This window comes from Lissotriton helveticus, chromosome 1_1, assembly GCF_964261635.1.
Source record: "Lissotriton helveticus chromosome 1_1, aLisHel1.1, whole genome shotgun sequence".
Taxonomy (NCBI): Eukaryota; Metazoa; Chordata; class Amphibia; order Caudata; family Salamandridae; genus Lissotriton; species Lissotriton helveticus.
Window position 1 is genome coordinate 1,783,231,291 of NC_136057.1, and position 21,325 is coordinate 1,783,252,615.

The window sequence follows — 21,325 nt, forward strand, 5'->3', positions numbered from 1 at the left end:
CTGTGCGCCACTTTCTAAAAACCCTTGCTCTGTCCCACGTTGCTAAGATACAACACTGGTGATGCTGGGTAGTTTGTCCGTTGCAGCCACAACTGGGCATTAGGAAGGGTGCAGCAGCCTGAAGTCAACAATAGCTTTACAGTGGTTTTATCACAATGTGAGTTTATAGAGGCATTAGTGGTGTAATGATGGTTACGATTTGGAGAGAATACTGATTTACAGAGTTGTAATCGAGATTGGACACGTGATGCTGGAACTTTTGCAGCCTGGAACCTACGTCGATAATTACTGGCCGGCACTGCCACTGTCTTCATCCTGCAGGAATCTCCCAATCAGGCCGGCCACCTTCTCCGGCTCGTTCAGGTGCACGAAGTGGTTGCCCTGTATCAACTCCAGCTGATATCTCTAGAGTGGGAGAAAAAAAAGATACATTGTGGATGTGTGTATTGGTTGAGTACTAATGAGTCATACAGCCTTTTTCAGGTCTGGTGACTCATGGGGTTTTCTAAATTTTGTGTCATGCAGACCTTTCAATTTGTACCCGTCCGGTACAGGTATGACCTACTAGGTTTTCCTAGAACCTTTTTTCTGGCGAGCAGGCCACTTTAATCACGATTACTTTATCACCTCAAGTCACTGATCACATCCATTGTCCGTTATCCTGATTAGAATACGGCCATTCCTTTATTATAGCACCCTACTCACAACTGCTCATTCTTTTTCTTTCTTTTTCCCCCCTCCCATTTTTTCTGTGTGGAATTTTTCTATTAGGAACACCTCAGAACACTATAGGTTTTCAATTCTTTTCATCCGCACTTTTCATTTTTCATTCAGATCTCACGACACTCGTGTGTTTATTATCCCCTTAGACGCCTTCACCAGAAAATCATCTGTTAAGAAATATTGTTTGTCGTACAGTACAAAGGTGCTTTCCTTATGTATCCCCACCCAGCCCTGAAGAGTCGTAGGCAGACTGTGCCATACGCGACGAAACACGTGTCGGCTGGTCTTTCCATGTCTGAACAATAAAGGACACCACATCAACGCTGGATCAATCGTGTTACATACTGTTTATTGGTCGATTTTTACTAGCTTTTGTCTCTACAAACACTGTCAACAACGACTACAATATTTATGTTTATTATCCGAGTGTGCATGGGCACCGTGTTTGTTAAATTCTCCAGTACTGACTTCTGTTCGTACTCTTCTGTGGGGTTATAGGGTTTATCTCCTCGCCCCCCTTTGCACCTCGCAAAACAAGTAACCTTACACGTTGATTACTAGCGTTACTTTTAAGCTGTGCGCCACTTTCTAAAAACCCTTGCTCTGTCCCACGTTGCTAAGATACAACACTGGTGATGCTGGGTAGTTTGTCCGTTGCAGCCACAACTGGGCATTGGGAAGGGTGCAGCAGCCTGAAGTCAACAATAGCTTTACAGTGGTTTTATCACAATGTGAGTTTATAGAGGCATTAGTGGTGTAATGATGGTTACGATTTGGAGAGAATACTGATTTACAGAGTTGTAATCGAGATTGGACACGTGATGCTGGAACTTTTGCAGCCTGGAACCTACGTCGATAATTACTGGCCGGCACTGCCACTGTCTTCATCCTGCAGGAATCTCCCAATCAGGCCGGCCACCTTCTCCGGCTCGTTCAGGTGCACGAAGTGGTTGCCCTGTATCAACTCCAGCTGATATCTCTAGAGTGGGAGAAAAAAAAGATACATTGTGGATGTGTGTATTGGTAGAAAACGATGTGCCACATGGGCAAAAGCAAGCATTTTGTGTGTAAAACACTATGCCTTGCGATGGTTGATCTTGGCCTCTGTAAGTGGCTCTTGTGTGTGTACTGGTGTATAGGTAGGCACAGCTGCCTCAGGCTTTGGAAGCTATGCCAGAGGCGGTATAAACTGCATCCAGGGTTGTCATCTTGTTTCAGCTTTTTTCTGTTTTAGAGGATTAGGTTGGCAGGAGCCATGTAGTTTGTGTGGTTCCAGGACAGTAAATTACCCCCCTTTCAAACCATGAACCAGGTGGCAAAGTAACCTAACTTGACTTGTGTGTGACCAGCCAAGGGGCTGAAGTGATCCCAGGAAGGGCGCCAGGCTATGGCCAAAATATGCTGATAAAAGTGCTTTGTTTTAAGCGGTTGGGAAAGATGAGCTGCAATACTCACTCTGTAATGCGCTATCCCTAGATACTTTTGTCATTTATATCCTAGCTGGGAAAATGGTAACAGAATTTAAGTGCAATGTTTAAATATGCCTTGTGTTTAAATAAGTCGAGACATATTTTTGCCAGTTTAATAGATTAATTGTGAAAAATCTGAGGGGGCCCCCATGAATTTTACTTGTTTACTGGGGTGGCGCAGCATTACAAAGTTTGAAGACCACTGGTGTCAGGGTTTGGACAGTAGAGCTAAGTCCTTTTGTGTGTGTGGGGGGGGCAGGAGAGCTGTGTCCCACAAGGCACATCTTTGTCACACTCACAAGTGGAAGAGCATATGTGTGTGTGTGTGTGCTTTTTTAATGGTCCATGTGAGTCTACAGCTGGTGCTCTCTGTCGGTCACCCCACTTGCATGAGAGCTGAAACGACGGCCCTTTATTGCATAGAAATATTCAAGCATTGTTAGTTTAGTTTCTCACGAGGGTGAACCACTCCTTATGGTAGTCAGGGCCAGAGCGCTCCATGTCCAGTTTACTCAATACTGTACCGACTGATAGGGCTGCCACTTTTTGCAGAGCAAATTACTGGCCATTTCTTCCCATTAGGAGCTGGTGCCTGAATATAAATTTGTGTACAATTACCTCTATTGTTTATCAACCTGGAAGATATAGCCCGGTTTGTTGTAAAAGTCTTTTAAGGAATAGTTCAGTCAACTCAAAATCACCTTAAAGCATTGTCTTCGTGTATTTACTTCTTTAAATTTATATCATAAACTGGAAAAATCGTTTTTATTTTTAAATTTTCCCAAGGGTTTAACGATACAAATATGATCAAGGTAGCAACCCTGCCGACTGACGAATAATCATGAAACAGGTGGTGTCACAAAGGCTGAAAGGGCTGGGTAAGAGTCAATAACGTCACGGAATTTGTTGCTTGTCATATTAATAAATCCATGGAGCCCTTACCCGCGTTCATGGATACGAAAATGTCACATAATAATCCTATTAGAAGTGTTTTTTTAAATCAATTTCACTGTAATTATGTCCTCAAACCACTGCAGGTTATTTTACTAGGTCTATTTTGTCAGTAATCCTTTTAACAGATACTGCAGGTTCCATGTAAATTTGTTTAAACTATTTTTTTAAGCTTCGTTACTGGCCCTGCATGATTTAAAATGCACAATTCACCACTTCTCACCAACATTTCATATGGGTGCATGCATAACTATAAATCAATTTAAATTGATCAAAGTTACTTCTCAGCACGGTTTTAAACATTTACACCATTATGCTTCCTTTCTCCTTTAAGAGATTTCATGTGTGTGGCTTTATGAACTCTGGTGTGGTGACCAAGTAAAAACAGATCCCTGTTATGGTGTGAAAGGTGATCGCTCTCGCTACTTGGGGTTCGGGTTGTACCCTCCACGAAAGGAGAGGCTGGCTTTAGTGAGGTTTTACTGCCACAGCATACTTGCATTTACAAGTTACCACAGAGAGGTAAAGGCGGGACTAACAAGGTCTGAGAGGAAGGAATTTTTTTAAATAGGTGCAAAGGAAGCAATGTTCCAACCAGCGAGGCTCAACAGAAGAAAGAGTGCGTATGTTTGGGAAAGGCGACTCTGCCCGGTCATTTCTGGGAAACTTCAAGAGATGTCACACTGAAGAAGCGCTGTTTGAAGCTCGAGTTTGATTTTGTGTGTTCTTTAGCGGGATATTGCTTGAATTAGGATGACCGCTAGATGATGAGAGAAGGGGTTTTTCAGTTAATAGCTTACTGATGCTATCCTCTGTGTAGTACACTGGGGACAGGGGTTTCGAGTGAGGAGGGGTTGGAGATGGGTAATTTAATATATTTTCATTCAGCAGTTACCGCATTATTATATACTGAAGAGGGATGTTGATAGGTGTTCCTACAGGAGTAGGGACAGAATCCGTCTATGCTAGGCTAGCACCCACAGCGGAACGAAATTTGAGGCGGTCACTGCTTTTGGTGAATAAAATGAGGCACAGGAGGCCCTCTTTTAGGTCGAAGCCTACCAGACAGCATTGCAAAAAAAAGTCTCATTGACAGTGAGGCTTGTAGCTCACATTTTCTGTTTTTCTTTTTGTTGGCTTTATTTCTTTTAGGCTATCCAACATGTCTTTGTCCCTCCCTTGGAGCACTGTCCTAAGAGCACTGTTTGTTTACTGCATTTTTCCACAGTGTTCTCTTTCTGTAAACAGTCTGTAAACAGTCCCTTAAATTTTGTTCTTATTAGTTCTGGAGATTGAGAACCCTTTGGGGATTGGGGTAAGCTGCTCCCGAAATGGTACTGAGAATTGACCAAGATAAGGTTGGATTTGGGATGGTTAGAGATCTGATTTTGTGACATTTATTGAGAAACCCAATTGATGCTGTTAATGTATTTTCTTTTGGGTGTCTGCTAGAAATTTGGATTTGTCTGGACTCTTGATCAGCCAATCGTCGAGATAGGTAAACCCATAAATGTTTGCTCTTCTTAGTTTTGCTGCTACTACTGCTAGACATTTTGTGAATAGCTTGGGGCAGTTGTTACTCCAAAGGGTAGCACCTTGAATTGATAATGATGTCCACTTACGTCAAATCTTAAAAAGTTTCTGTGTGCTGGAAGAATTGGAATGTGGAAGTAAGCATCCTTCAGGTCTAATGCTGTCATGAAGTCGCCTTCTTGAAGTAGTGGTATTACATCTCGTGGGGTGACCATATGAAAATGTTCTGACAGTATATATCTATTTAATGGCCATAGATCCAGAATGTGTCTTAGGGTTCCGTCTTTCTTTGGTATTTGAAAGTAAACTGAGTAAACACCTTTGTTGTGATATTTGTATGGGACTCTCTCGATGGCCCCTTTTTGCAGTAATATCATTACTTCTTCTTTGAGCAGGTATAGATGTCGTGGATTTAATACCAGCCTTTTTTGTGGAATATTTGGTGCTTGTTGAAGGAATTATAGGCAATGTTCTTGTTTGATAATGTCTAAGACCCATTGGTCTGATTTCATGTTTTGCCACAATAGATGGAATGTTTGTAGCCTTCCCCCGACAGGTGTTTTGTGGTCAGGGGAAGTATAAGCAACTCATTTTGTTGCGGTGGTGGAAGTGCCCTTGTTGGGGGTGCCTCTTCCTCTGTCTTTGTTGTTTTTTTATCCTCCACGATAGTAACCACACCCTTGTTGAGGGGACTGCTGCTGTTGACGTTGATAGGAAACCTTTTCCCTGGTCGAGGTTTTTGTAGCTCCTCTACCTTGCTACTTCCAAAAGGGCTGTTTTTGTGTTGTGGTTTGTAAAGCACCCATCGACTTGGCAATGAAGTATCTATCTTTTTTAATCTTTTCAAGTTGAGCATCTACTGCAGGTCCAACAACATTTTTTCCATCAAAAGGTACATTTAAAATATGTTGTTGTACCTCAGGTTTAAAGCCATAAATGCATAGCCACACATGCCTTCTGAGCATAGGAGAAGAGTTTATGCCACTAGCCGCAGTGTCAGCTCCATTTAATGCACAATTGATGGTAGCAATTTGAAATGATTTTCCCTTCTTTAACTAGATCTTCTCCCTTTTTATCTATATTTCTCAGGAAGATGTTGCATGAGCTCCTGTGTATCATCCCAGGTTGCTCTGTTATAACATGAGAGTAGGCCCACTGAGTTTGCAATCCGCCAACTCTTTTAGCTGCTGGTCCAATTCCTTTGCTTTCTTTATCTGGAGAAGGTGCTTCTCCAGTGCCTTGGGCATCAGCTCTCTTCCTAGCAGTGGAGACTACAAGTGAATGTGGATGACCTTGAATATATATTGGGTCGTTTGATGAGGCTTTATATTTCTTTTCAATATGTGGTGTTAGGACCTTTGATTTTACTGGGTCCTTAAACACCTTTATGACAACATTCAGAATGGATTCAATCATAGGCAAATATTAGACATTTCTTTCTGTGTATGATAGTGTTTCAACTGACAGTCACCGTCCTCCTTTGTTGAATGCATGTGGAGCTTATGATATTCAGCAGCACTTTGTATACCACTTTGATGGGAAGAAATGTCATCGGGGGAAAGTGCTTTGCAGGCACTGATGGTTCCATATCATAGTTTGGTAGAACCACATCCTAGTCTTCCCATGGGTCAGATGTGTTATCAGTATCTTGGTATCTTGTGTACTCTGGGAATCTGTGTCCTGTATTTCTCACATTTCTTCTCCTTGTGGAGATGGTGAACAAGTATGAGGTGAAGCAGGTACTCTAAAAATTATAGGGCTTGTGCCCCTCGTTTCTTGTTGTATAATCTTTTGTGGAGGCTCAGAAAGTTGTCCCTCTTCTGCCTTTCTTTTTGCAGCCTCCTTTCTTTTTTGATGCATGAACTGATGCTGTCCCTCAAATACTACCCCACGATTTTCAGTGGGTTTAGTACTTTGTGTCTTCTGTTTCTTGTGTGCTGTTCTTGGGCTCTTAGAAAATGTCTGTCCCTTAGAACCATTGGAATCATTGAATTTCTTCTGTTTAGAAGAGTATTTGTGGTGTTTTTCAGAACTCGGTTCCGAAGTTTTAGACTTCGTTCCGCTCGATTCTGAATGATTTGGGGGCTTTGACGTGTGTTTCAAGAAGTTAGAGGAGGTGAGATGTGAACGGGACATACCTCCTCACTGACACTGTTGTTTCGGCTACTGACCAATAGACATGCCTCAGATCTTCACATAATGCAAGCCACAATAAGAGATTAAGGGCCAGATGTAGGTAGCCAAATACCGGTCGGTAACGGCCGAATTCGGCCGTTACCGACCGGTATTTGGCTTTTGAGATGTAGGTGCCTGAAAACAGGCCATTTCGGTAATTTTACCGAATCTGTAAATATACCGGTCGGTAAATTTACCGACCGGTATTTTTACAGAATCGGTAAAATCGAGATGTAGGTGGGACTCTTCTGAGTCCCACAAGCCCTAAAAAATCGTTATTTTACCATCAAATACAAGTTGATGGTAAAATACCGATTCAGGTGTGCATGCACATGTGTGCATGCACACCTGTGCCATATGACAGGCAGACCTGCCCTTAGGGCAGGTATGCCGGCCACATGGCACCTGAACCCGTTTTGGGGGTGCTAGAGGGTGTCAAAGTGACACCCCTGCACCCTTGTGAAATTCGGTATTTACCGATTCGGTAAATACCGACCGGTAAATGCCCAATCATTCCTATGGGCTTCAAAGCCCATAGGAATGAATGGGCATTTACCGGTCGGTATTTACCGAATCGGTAAATACCGAATTTTACCGATTCGGTAAATGCACATCTGTATTTACCTACATCTCGGTACTTATATTTTACCACTTCTTAAATACCGAATCGGTATGATTCGGTATTTAAGAGGTTGTAAAATAATTTTACCTACATCTGGCCCTATCTGTCCAAATCGTACTCTCCACACAACTTCTCCCCCTTCCTTTAGGAAAGATGGCAAACCCTCTTTTCCTAAATGAGCACAATCTACACAGCACCCTGGTTTTAGCAGCATGTAATAGAGGCTTTTATGATACAATTATGATACAATTACGTTCAATTACGGATTTAATGATGTTTTTAACTCTAACAGGCACATGCATCAACCTTTTTTGCGAGCGCAAACGGTGCAATTCGCAAAAATCGGTCGTTTGCACCCGCAAAAAAGGGCTTTTGCAATGCATCAAGGTTAAAGGCACTCGCAACTTAAGAATTTGTCATTTATTGAGATTTCTTAAATTGCGATTGCATTTAAGGAATCGCAATTTGCGATTCCTTGAATGCAATGTAAGACCCACTTTAAAATAGAGATTATCGCAAATTACTGAGCAATTAAACTGGTCGGTAATTTGCAAAAAGTTTCATGTTGCGCAAACACATGCCCTTGGGGCATGTGTGTGCGCAACATGGGTGCACATTACAATTTTAGGGGTGCAACAGGGTGTCATTCTGACACCCTTGCACCCTTGAAATTGCATGCCCAATTTGCGAGTACCTATTGGTACTCGCAAATTGCGCATGCAATCTCCCATTCATTCCTATAGGAATGAACGGAGAGCCATTCCTTAATTACGACTCTCAATTTGCGAGTCGCAATTAAGGAATCGGTAGGAATCGCAATTTTCGCAGCGATTCCTACATGCATAGGCTTTTGCGATTCCTTATTAGCGAATCCGTATTTTTCGCAAATAAGGAATCGCAAATGACATGTTTGATGCATGTGCCAGTAAATGTTAAAGCTAGCATTTAATGAATGACCTTTTGTCTCTGTATAATGTTACAAAGGTTTTTTTTAACAAATCATGCAATAAAGCTATCTATTTGTTTTCTAGATGTGGGTGTGCTCTTTATAGCATCCACAAAGATCAGTTTGTTTTTCTTTGGAAAAATAAATGACATTTCTTTCACTAAAGAAGTTTTCTTTTACAACATCAAAACCCAGCACTGGCAGTGGAACATATTTTGGGCTCGACAAAGTGGCCTTTTCAACTATAGTTGTTGAACTTTCTTTACGACCTGCCCCTGAAGTAATTTCGACGTGAGGTCAATATTTGGTCTAGCTCATGTTGTCAGAACAGTTGTTGGCCTCCAGGTGGATTGCACTAAAGAGATATCAATTTACTTTTTAGATTAAAAAAAGAAAGGAAAATCCACAGAGTTACTTAATGAAGGCATCTTGTCAAGGGCTGCTGGTTTCACTGTTTTCAATGGCTAAGGTAACTGTGAAAAACTTTCTTGTGATGAGCCTGTGACCTGTCCCGCGCCCTGAATATCCTCCCCATTAATATCCGAAGTTATTTGTCGTGGATCCGCTCTCCGAGTCCTTCACATGCGAATGTCCAGCTTCAGCGTTGGTCCAAGAAAAAATACGTTCTTCTATTTCTTCCCAATGTTACATGCACTTCTGGACCCAATGGCAGAAAAGAAGATAGCATTTATTGTGTGAGGCGAGTCTGGATTTAAGTCAATGTCCTAACCGCCATATTGTTTTACACATGAGCTATTCTGAGTCCAGCCCCTTGAATCATGCACAGCAGGTGGTTGTTTAATTTAATACATTTGCAAAAAGCAGAGCTATCTCTCAACAAATATCCATAGTTATCATAAATCTCAGTAAGTAAAGAGGTCCCCTGGGAAACACATATTTCTGGGTTCAGACAGTCAAGCTATCTGTCCACACACAATGTTGCACACTTTTCTAGCTTGAGACCGCACACTGAGGAATGCACAGATGTTGATGGCTCAGACAGCAGAACTAACTCTCAGGGTAAACTTATTTCAGGCTCAGAGACTAGTGGTTTTTCGTTCCTGTTAAGAACATTGAAAAGGAAAGTACACAGAAATATCCCATAGGTGCACTGAACTCACAGACTCAGTAGGCATGGCTAACTTGGGTAAAGTACATTTTAGAGGCTCAGACAAAATAAATATCTGTCAATGTACACAGAGTTCACAAGATTTAGAAAGCAGAACTACAGCTTAGTGCATAGAGATCTTACAGGATGGTATGGCAGAACTAGCCATTGGGATGCTGAAATGGTATAGGCTCAGACAGCGGAGTTTTTCTTTATTGTATGTACCTTGACCGGCCTTAGGCCCTGTACCAAGCCAAGTTCAGTCGATTGCCACATTTTATTGGTGGCTGGACTCACCTCTTTCAGACTTGACTGGAACCCCTGCACAAGGTCACTCCATTGGGCTGCCCTAGTGGTTCGGTTTTCTATACTTGCAAACATCCCGTCACTGGCTCTAAAAAGAGAAAAACAAAGTTAATCAGCATGCATACCTTCCCAAACCAAAAGGAAAAACAGGGAATAATGTGGCTGCAGATGTGCAGGAGTGCTGAAGAACATGTTGTGATGGAGGTAATCACTCAGTTGCACTGAAGAACATGTGAGTGATGTAATCATACATTAGCGCTGAAGGACATCATGAGATTCAGGCAATCATGCAGTAGCATGTAAGAATGTGTTGTAAGCAAGGTAATCATGCAGCAGCGCTGAAGAACGGCATTGGGGTAATCATTCAGTAGTGCTGGAGAACATGTGATTCATGTAGTAGTGCTGAAGAGTACGTTGTGGTTGAGGTAACCATGCAGTATCACTGAATAACACACGAGTTAGGTAATCACACAGCACTACTGATGAGCAGTTTGTGAATAAGGTAATCACACAGCAGCACTGAAGTGCAGTTTGTGAGTAAGGTAATCACATAGCAGCACTGAAGAGCAGTTTGTGAGTAAGGTAATTACAGCAGCACTGAAGAGCAGTTTGTGAGTAAGGTAATCACATAGCAGCACTGAAGAGCAGTTTGTGAGCAAAGTAATCAATCACACAGCAGCACTGAAGAGCAGTTTGTGAGTAAGGTAATCACAGCACTACTAAAGAGCAGATTGTGAGTAAGGTAATCACAAAGCAGCACTGAAGAGCAGTTTGTGAGTAAGGTAATCACACAGCAGCAGTGAAGAGCAGATTGTGAGTAAGGTAATCATAAAGCAGCACCGAAGAGCAGTTGTGAGTAAGGTAATCAAGCAGTAGCACTCAAGCAGTTTGTGAGTAAGGTAATCACACTGCAGCACTAAAGAGCAGATTGTGAGTAAGGTAATCACAAAGCAGCACTAAAGAGCAGTTTGTGAGTAAGGTAATCACACAGCAGCACTGAAGAGCAGTTTGTGAGTAAGGTAATCACACAGCGGCCATGAAGAGCAGTTTGTGAGTAAGGTAATCACACAGCAGAACTGAAGAGCAGTTTGTTTACAGTTACACACCGGTGAAGAGGAGGGGGAGGGAGGATCTTGGAGGGCTGGGGGTATATTACTTGGCAATTAAGGTTTGGAGCTCAAGGTTGATAGCATGATCATGTGTTAATTGTTATTGTAATACAACATGGCGTTCATATGGGGTGGTTTATAAGCTGTATGGAGGGGGAAATCCACTGAGGGGTTTGATTTAAGTTGATGGTCTATGACTATGCATGGTGTATGACAAACATATGAGACCAATAAAATATGTTTAAAAAAGAAAAGTGAGTACGGTAATCACACAGCAGCACTGAAGAGCAGTTTGTGAGTAAGGGAATCAGAGCAACACTGAAGAGCATTTTGTGAGTAAGGTTATCACAGCAGCACTGAAGAGCAGTTTGTGAGTAAGATAATCAATCACACAGCAGCACTGAAGAGCAGTTTGTGAGTAAGGTAATCTCACAGCAGCACTGAAGATCAGTTTGTGAGTAAGGTAATCAATCATACAGCAGCACTGAAGAGCAGTTTGTGAGTAAGGTAATCACACAGCAGCACTGAAGAGCAGTTTGTGAGTAAGGTAATCAATCACACAGCAGCACTGAAGAGCAGTTTGTGAGTAAGGTAATCATGCAGCAGCACTAGAGAGCAGTTTGTGCGTAAGGTAATCACAGCAGCACTGAAGAGCAGTTTGTGAGTAAGATAATCAATCACACAGCAGCACTGAAGAGCAGTTTGTGAGTAAGGAAATCACTGCGGCACTGAAGAGCAGTTTGCGAGTAAGGTAATCAATCACACAGCAGCACTGAAGAGCAGTTTGTGAGTAACGTAATCATTCAGCAGCACCGAAGAGCAGTTTGTGAGTAAGGTAATCACAGCAGCACTGCAGAGCAGTTTGTGAGTAAGATAATCAATCACACAGCAGCACTGAAGAGCAGTTTGTGAGTAAGGTAATCTCACAGCAGCACTGAAGATCAGTTTGTGAGTAAGGTAATCAATCATACAGCAGCACTGAAGAGCAGTTTGTGAGTAAGGTAATCACACAGCAGCACTGAAGAGCAGTTTGTGAGTAAGGTAATCAATCACACAGCAGCACTGAAGAGCAGTTTGTGAGTAAGGTAATCATGCAGCAGCACTAGAGAGCAGTTTGTGCGTAAGGTAATCACTGCGGCACTGAAGAGCAGTTTGTGAGTAACGTAATCATTCAGCAGCACCGAAGAGCAGTTTGTGAGTAAGGTAATCACAGCAGCACTGAAGAGCAGTTTGTGAGTAAGATAATCAATCACACAGCAGCACTGAAGAGCAGTTTGTGAGTAAGGAAATCACTGCGGCACTGAAGAGCAGTTTGCGAGTAAGGTAATCAATCACACAGCAGCACTGAAGAGCAGTTTGTGAGTAAGGAAATCACTGCGGCACTGAAGAGCAGTTTGTGAGTAACGTAATCATTCAGCAGCACCGAAGAGCAGTTTGTGAGTAAGGTAAGCACAGCAGCACTGCAGAGCAATTTGTGAGTAAGGTAATCATGCAGCAGCGCTGAAGAACATGTGTTTGAGGTAATCATGCTCTAGGCTGAAGGCCATGTATTTGAGGTAGTATTGCAGTAGGGTTGAAGAACCTCATGTGAACGAGGTAATGATGCAGTATCACTGAACAGCAGGTTGTGAGTGAGGTAATCATACTGAATCGCTGAAGAGCAGGGTGTGAGTGAGGTAATCTGGCAGTAACACTGAAGAGCAGGTTGTGAAAGAGTTGATTTTATAGGAGCGCTGAAGAGCAGGTAGAAAGGAGTTAATTTTGCAGGTGCGCCGAAGAACAAGTGGGAAAGAGTTAAGCATGAAAGAGAGCTGAGGGGCAGATGGTGATAGAGGTAACGTGTAGGAGTGCCTAAGAAGAGTTGGTATTAGAAGTACGCATGTAGGAGAGCTAAAGAGCAGGTGGTAATGGCAGTGAATGTGCAGGAGTGATGAAAAGCAGGAAGTGATGGAGGAAGGCACAAAAGAGTGCTGAAGAGAGAGCAGGTAGCAAGTGAGACAAGCGGGTAGTATTGCTGAAAAGCAGGCAGCAATAGCAGCTTTTGAGAAGAAGCAATAATGAGTAAGGTGCCATGTCTGATGTAACTTTGGGATTGATGAAGAGCAGGCAGTGAGGTACAGGCACGCAGGGACACAGTGACGTCTAAACTCGAGCTGAGTGCCAAGAAGCAGGAAAAGGTGTTCTAAAATGTAGACGCTCTAAGAAACAGCTACTGCATTCAAGGTAGGAAAGCTGCAGTATAGAGGATCAGGCAGTGTTGGAATTAAGCAAGCAGTTGATGACGCCAGAGGTGTTTTGTATGAGCCAAGCTCACCCTTCCCGTTACATACAGAATAGTTAGGATGCTTGCTTGGATTTCCTTCATTAAACCCAGACATTGATCCAAAGTGAAGTTCGGGATGAGTTGCTGTAAAAAGAAGGATGTTGTGTAAGTGGCTTGCAGTGACACACTGCTTAAAACTGGCAAAAGCACAAAGGGTTCTTACCCTAGTGACGTTAATATCCCGACTGAATATGACCCCTGAGACAAGACAGAAAAACATTGGTTATTCACAAAGGTGCATTCTGCTCACGCCATCTGCTGCAGTTATCCTCCACTGAGCACCCACTGATGCTACACCCCCCCCCCCCCCTAAGAGGCTGATCCCAGAGAGCGCTCTGATTCTGCTGCTCGTGTGTGTTCTTTTATAGGAGTGATCAAGCAAGGTAATGAGTGCCCTGTACATGGTCCTCTCTTGTAGGAGAGGTCAAGCAAGCTGATGAATGCCCTGTACATGGACCACTCTTGTAGGAGTGATCTAGCAAGCTGATGAGTGCCCTGTACATAGACCTCTCTTGTAGGAGTGATCAAGCAAGCTGATGAGTGCCCTGTACATGGACCTCTCTTGTAGGAGTGATCAAGCAAGCTGAGCAGTGCCCTGTACATAGACCTCACTTGTAGGAGTGTTCAAGCAAGCTGATGAGTTCCCTGTACATGGTCCTCACTTGTAGGAGTGATCAAGCAAGCTAATGAGTGCCCTGTACATGGTCCTCACTTGTAGGAGTGATCAAGCAAGCTGATGAGTGCCCTGTACATAGACCTCTCTTGTAGGAGTGATCAAGCAAGCTGAGGAGTGCCCTGTACATGGACCACTCTTGTAGGAGTGATCAAGCAAGCTGAGGAGTGCCCTGTACATGGACCACTCTTGTAGGAGTGATCAAGCAAGCTGATGAGTGCCCTGTACATGGACCACTCTTGTAGGAGTGATCAACCAAGCTGAGGAGCGCCCTGTACATGGACCTCTCTTGTAGGAGTGATCAAGCAAGCTGAAGAGTGTCCTGTACATGGACCTCTCTTGTAGGAGTGATCAACCAAGCTAATGAGTTCCCTGTACATGGACCTCTCTTGTAGGAGTGATCAAGCAAGCTGATGAGTTCCCTGTACATGGACCTCTCTTTTAGGAGTGATCAACCAAGCTGATGAGTGCCCTGTACATAGACCTCTCTTGTAGGAGTGATCAAGCAAGCTAATGAGTGCCCTGTACATGGACCTCTCTTGTAGGAGTGTTCAACCAAGCTGATGAGTGCCCTGTACATGGACCTCACTCGTAGGAGTGTTCAAGCAAGCTGATGAGTGCCCTGTACATAGACCTCTCTTGTAGGAGTGTTCAACCAAGCTAATGAGTGCCCTGTACATGGACCTCTCTTGTAGGAGTGATCAAGCAAGCTGATGAGTGCCCTGTACATGGACCTCTCTTTTAGGAGTGATCAACCAAGCTGATGAGTGCCCTGTACATGGTCCTCTCTTGTAGGAGTGATCAAGCAAGCTGATGAGTGCCCTGTACATGGACCTCTCTTGTAGGAGTGATCAAGCAAGCCAATGAGTGCCCTGTACATGGACCTCTCTTGTAGGAGTGTTCAACCAAGCTGATGAGTGCCCTGTACATGGACCTCACTCGTAGGAGTGTTCAAGCAAGCTGATGAGTGCCCTGTACATAGACCTCTCTTGTAGGAGTGATCAAGTAAGCTGATGGGTGCCCTGTACATGGACCTCTCTTTTAGGAGTGATCAAGCAAGCTGATGAGTTCCCTGTACATGGACCACTCTTGTAGGAGTGATCAAGCAAGCTGATGAGTTCCCTGTACATGGACCACTCTTGTAGGAGTGATCAAGCAAGCTGATGAGTGTCCTGTACATAGACCTCACTCGTAGGAGTGTTCAAGCAAGCTGATGAGTGCCCTGTACATAGACCTCTCTTGTAGGAGTGATCAAGTAAGCTGATGAGTGCCCTGTACATGGACCTCTCTTTTAGGAGTGATCAAGCAAGCTGATGAGTTCCCTGTACATGGACCACTCTTGTAGGAGTGATCAAGCAAGCTGATGAGTGCCCTGTACATGGACCTCTCTTGTAGGAGTGTTCAACCAAGCTAATGAGTGCCCTGTACATGGACCTCACTTGTAGGAGTTATCAACCAAGCTGATGAGTTCCCTGTACATGGACCACTCTTGTAGGAGTGATCAAGCAAGCTGATGAGTGCCCTGTACATGGTCCTCACTTGTAGGAGTGATCAAGCAAGCTGATGAGTGCCCTGTACATAGACCTCTCTTGTAGGAGTGATCAACCAAGCTGATGAGTTCCCTGTACATGGACCACTCTTGTAGGAGTGATCAAGCAAGCTGAAGAGTGTCCTGTACATGGACCTCTCTTGTAGGAGTGATCAAGCAAGCTGAGGAGTGCCCTGTACATGGACCACTCTTGTAGGAGTGATCAAGCAAGCTGAGGAGTGCCCTGTACATGGACCTCTCTTGTAGGAGTGATCAAGCAAGCTGATGATTGCCCTGTACATGGTCCTCTCTTTTAGGAGTGATCAAGCAAGCTGATGAGTGCCCTGTACATGGACCTCACTTGTAGGAGTGATCAAGCAGGCTGATGAGTGCCCTGTACATGGACCACTCTTTTAGGAGTGATCAACCAAGCTGATGAGTGCCCTGTACATGGTCCTCTCTTGTAGGAGTGATCAAGCAAGCTGATGAGTGCCCTGTACATAGACCTCTCTTGTAGGAGTGATCAAGCAAGCTAATGAGTGCCCTGTACATGGACCTCTCTTGTAGGAGTGATCAAGCAAGCTGAAGAGTGTCCTGTACATGGACCTCTCTTGTAGGAGTGATCAACCAAGCTAATGAGTTCCCTGTACATGGACCTCTCTTGTAGGAGTGATCAAGCAAGCTGATGAGTTCCCTGTATATGGACCTCTCTTTTAGGAGTGATCAACCAAGCTGATGAGTGCCCTGTACATGGTCCTCTCTTGTAGGAGTGATCAAGCAAGCTGATGAGTGCCCTGTACATAGACCTCTCTTGTAGGAGTGATCAAGCAAGCTAATGAGTGCCCTGTACATGGACCTCTCTTGTAGGAGTGTTCAACCAAGCTGATGAGTGCCCTGTACATAGACCTCTCTTGTAGGAGTGATCAAGTAAGCTGATGACTGCCCTGTACATGGACCTCTCTTTTAGGAGTGATCAAGCAAGCTGATGAGTGCCTGTACATGGACCTCACTTGTAGGGGCGATCAAGCAAGCTGATGAGTGCCCTGTACATGGACCTCTCTTTTAGGAGTGATCAAGCAGGCTGATGAGTGCCCTGTACATAGACCTCTCTTGTAGGAGTGATCAAGTAAGCTGATGAGTGCCCTGTACATGGACCTCTCTTTTAGGAGTGATCAAGCAAGCTGATGAGTGCCCTGTACATGGACCTCACTCGTAGAAGTGTTCAAGCAAGCTGATGATTGCCCTGTACATGGACCTCACTTGTAGGAGTGATCAAGCAAGCTGATGACTGCCCTGTACATAGACCTCTCTTGTAGGAGTGTTCAACCAAGCTAATGAGTGCCCTGTACATGAACCTCTCTTGTAGGAGTGATCAACCAAGCTGATGAGTGCCCTGTACATGGACCTCTCTTTTAGGAGTGATCAACCAAGCTGATGAGTGCCCTGTACATAGACCTCTCTTGTAGGAGTGTTCAACCAAGCTGAGGAGTGCCCTGTACATAGACCTCTCTTGTAGGAGTGATCAACCAAGCTGATGGGTTCCCTGTACATGGACCACTCTTGTAGGAGTGATCAAGCAAGCTGAAGAGTGCCCTGTACATGGTCCTTTCTTGTAGGAGTGATCAACCAAGCTGAGGAGCGCCCTGTACATGGACCTCTCTTTTAGGAGTGATCAAGCAAGCTGATGAGTGCCCTGTACATAGACCTCTCTTGTAGGAGTGATCAACCAAGCTGATGAGTTCCCTGTACATGGACCACTCTTGTAGGAGTGATCAAGCAAGCTGAAGAGTGTCCTGTACATGGACCTCTCTTGTAGGAGTGATCAAGCAAGCTGAGGAGTGCCCTGTACATGGACCACTCTTGTAGGAGTGATCAAGCAAGCTGAGGAGTGCCCTGTACATGGACCACTCTTGTAGGAGTGATCAACCAAGCTGAGGAGCGCCCTGTACATGGACCTCTCTTGTAGGAGTGATCAAGCAAGCTGATGATTGCCCTGTACATGGTCCTCTCTTGTAGGAGTGATCAAGCAAGCTGATGAGTGCCCTGTACATGGTCCTCTCTTGTAGGAGTTTTCAAGCAGGCTGATGAGTGCCCTGTACATGGACCTCTCTTTTAGGAGTGATCAAGCAAGCTGATGAGTGCCCTGTACATGGACCTCACTTGTAGGAGTGATCAAGCAGGCTGATGAGTGCCCTGTACATGGACCACTCTTGTAGGAGTGATCAAGCAAGCTGAGGAGTGCCCTGTACATGGACCACTCTTGTAGGAGTGATCAAGCAAGCTGAGGAGTGCCCTGTACATGGACCACAGCTGTAGGAGTGATCAACCAAGCTGAGGAGCGCCCTGTACATGGACCTCTCTTGTAGGAGTGATCAAGCAAGCTGAAGAGTGTCCTGTACATGGACCTCTCTTGTAGGAGTGATCAACCAAGCTAATGAGTTCCATGTACATGGACCTCTCTTGTAGGAGTGATCAAGCAAGCTGAGGAGTGCCCTGTACATAGACCACTCTTGTAGGAGTGATCAAGCAAGCTGATGAGTGCCCTGTACATGGACCTCACTCGTAGAAGTGTTCAAGCAAGCTGATGATTGCCCTGTACATGGACCTCACTTGTAGGAGTGATCAAGCAAGCTGATGACTGCCCTGTACATAGACCTCTCTTGTAGGAGTGTTCAACCAAGCTAATGAGTGCCCTGTACATGAACCTCTCTTGTAGGAGTGATCAACCAAGCTGATGAGTGCCCTGTACATGGACCTCTCTTTTAGGAGTGATCAACCAAGCTGATGAGTGCCCTGTACATAGACCTCTCTTGTAGGAGTGTTCAACCAAGCTGAGGAGTGCCCTGTACATAGACCTCTCTTGTAGGAGTGATCAACCAAGCTGATGGGTTCCCTGTACATGGACCACTCTTGTAGGAGTGATCAAGCAAGCTGAAGAGTGCCCTGTACATGGTCCTTTCTTGTAGGAGTGATCAACCAAGCTGAGGAGCGCCCTGTACATGGACCTCTCTTTTAGGAGTGATCAAGCAAGCTGATGAGTGCCCTGTACATAGACCTCTCTTGTAGGAGTGATCAACCAAGCTGATGAGTTCCCTGTACATGGACCACTCTTGTAGGAGTGATCAAGCAAGCTGAAGAGTGTCCTGTACATGGACCTCTCTTGTAGGAGTGATCAAGCAAGCTGAGGAGTGCCCTGTACATGGACCACTCTTGTAGGAGTGATCAAGCAAGCTGAGGAGTGCCCTGTACATGGACCACTCTTGTAGGAGTGATCAACCAAGCTGAGGAGCGCCCTGTACATGGACCTCTCTTGTAGGAGTGATCAAGCAAGCTGATGATTGCCCTGTACATGGTCCTCTCTTGTAGGAGTGATCAAGCAAGCTGATGAGTGCCCTGTACATGGTCCTCTCTTGTAGGAGTTTTCAAGCAGGCTGATGAGTGCCCTGTACATGGACCTCTCTTTTAGGAGTGATCAAGCAAGCTGATGAGTGCCCTGTACATGGACCTCACTTGTAGGAGTGATCAAGCAGGCTGATGAGTGCCCTGTACATGGACCACTCTTGTAGGAGTGATCAAGCAAGCTGAGGAGTGCCCTGTACATGGACCACTCTTGTAGGAGTGATCAAGCAAGCTGAGGAGTGCCCTGTACATGGACCACAGCTGTAGGAGTGATCAACCAAGCTGAGGAGCGCCCTGTACATGGACCTCTCTTGTAGGAGTGATCAAGCAAGCTGAAGAGTGTCCTGTACATGGACCTCTCTTGTAGGAGTGATCAACCAAGCTAATGAGTTCCATGTACATGGACCTCTCTTGTAGGAGTGATCAAGCAAGCTGATGAGTTCCCTGTACATGGACCTCTCTTTTAGGAGTGATCAACCAAGCTGATGAGTGCTCTGTACATGGTCCTCTCTTGTAGGAGTGATCAAGCAAGCTGATGAGTTCCCTGTACATGGACCTCTCTTGTAGGAGTGATCAAGCAAGCTGATGAGTTCCCTGTACATGGACCTCTCTTTTAGGAGTGTTCAACCAAGCTGATGAGTGCCCTGTACATAGACCTCACTCGTAGAAGTGTTCAAGCAAGCTGATGATTGCCCTGTACATGGACCTCACTTGTAGGAGTGATCAAGCAAGCTGATGAGTGCCCTGTACATAGACCTCTCTTGTAGGAGTGTTCAACCAAGCTAATGAGTGCCCTGTACATGGACCTCTCTTGTAGGAGTGATCAACCAAGCTGATGAGTGCCCTGTACATGGACCTCTCTTTTAGGAGTGATCAACCAAGCTGATGAGTGCCCTGTACATAGACCTCTCTTGTAGGAGTGTTCAACCAAGCTGAGGAGTGCCCTGTACATAGACCTCTCTTGTAGGAGTGATCAACCAAGCTGATGGGTTCCCTGTACATGGACTACTCTTGTAGGGGTGATCAAGCAAGCTGAAGAGTGCCCTGTACATGGTCCTTTCTTGTAGGAGTGATCAACCAAGCTGAGGAGCGCCCTGTACATGGACCTCTCTTTTAGGAGTGATCAAGCAAGCTGATGAGTTCCCTGTACATGGACCACTCTTGTAGGAGTGATCAAGCAAGCTGATGAGTGCCCTGTACATGGACCTCTCTTGTAGGAGTGTTCAACCAAGCTAATGAGTGCCCTGTACATGGACCTCACTTGTAGGAGTGATCAACCAAGCTGATGAGTTCCCTGTACATGGACCACTCTTGTAGGAGTGATCAAGCAAGCTGATGAGTGCCCTGTACATGGTCCTCACTTGTAGGATTGATCAAGCAAGCTGATGAGTGCCCTGTACATAGACCTCTCTTGTAGGAGTGATCAAGCAAGCTGAAGAGTGTCCTGTACATGGACCTCTCTTGTAGGAGTGATCAAGCAAGCTGAGGAGTGCCCTGTACATGGACCACTCTTGTAGGAGTGATCAAGCAAGCTGAGGAGTGCCCTGTACATGGACCACTCTTGTAGGAGTGATCAACCAAGCTGAGGAGCGCCCTGTACATGGACCTCTCTTGTAGGAGTGATCAAGCAAGCTGATGAGTGCCCTGTACATGGTCCTCTCTTGTAGGAGTGATCAAGCAAGCTGATGAGTGCCCTGTACATGGTCCTCTCTTGTAGGAGTGTTCAAGCAGGCTGATGAGTGCCCTGTACATGGACCTCTCTTTTAGGAGTGATCAAGCAAGCTGATGAGTGCCCTGTACATGGACCTCACTTGTAGGAGTGATCAAGCAGGCTGATGAGTGCCCTGTACATGGACCACTCTTGTAGGAGTGATCAAGCAAGCTGAGGAGTGCCCTGTACATGGACCACAGCTGTAGGAGTGATCAACCAAGCTGAGGAGCGCCCTGTACATGGACCTCTCTTGTAGGAGTGATCAAGCAAGCTGAAGAGTGTCCTGTACATGGACCTCTCTTGTAGGAGTGATCAACCAAGCTAATGAGTTCCCTGTACATGGACCTCTCTTGTAGGAGTGATCAAGCAAGCTGATGAGTTCCCTGTACATGGACCTCTCTTTTAGGAGTGATCAACCAAGCTGATGAGTGCCCTGTACATGGTCCTCTCTTGTAGGAGTGATCAAGCAAGCTGATGAGTGCCCTGCACATAGACCTCTCTTGTAGGAGTGATCAAGCAAGCTAATGAGTGCCCTGTACATGGACCTCTCTTGTAGGAGTGTTCAACCAAGCTGATGAGTGCCCTGTACATAGACCTCTCTTGTAGTAGTGATCAAGTAAGCTGATGACTGCCCTGTACATGGACCTCTCTTTTAGGAGTGATCAAGCAAGCTGATGAGTGCCTGTACATGGACCTCACTTGTAGGGGCGATCAAGCAAGCTGATGAGTGCCCTGTACATGGACCTCTC

The 21,325-nt window shown here is 45.0% G+C and overlaps 1 protein-coding gene across 1 annotated transcript in view; it reads right to left on the minus strand.

The window, feature by feature from the left end:
- Window positions 1-1,051: 1,051 nt before the first annotated feature.
- The window catches only part of LOC144765373 (serine hydrolase-like protein), a 318,253-nt gene continuing 297,979 nt past the window's right edge, over window positions 1,052-21,325 (minus strand). Inside the window, exons 11-14 of the mRNA XM_078650322.1 lie at window positions 13,429-13,463; window positions 13,273-13,349; window positions 9,825-9,921; window positions 1,052-1,702 (exon numbers count right to left, since the gene is read on the minus strand). Of these exons, the coding sequence (XP_078506448.1) occupies window positions 1,583-1,702; window positions 9,825-9,921; window positions 13,273-13,349; window positions 13,429-13,463 (329 nt within the window). The 3' untranslated portion in view covers window positions 1,052-1,582. The remainder of the gene's footprint in view (window positions 1,703-9,824; window positions 9,922-13,272; window positions 13,350-13,428; window positions 13,464-21,325) is intronic.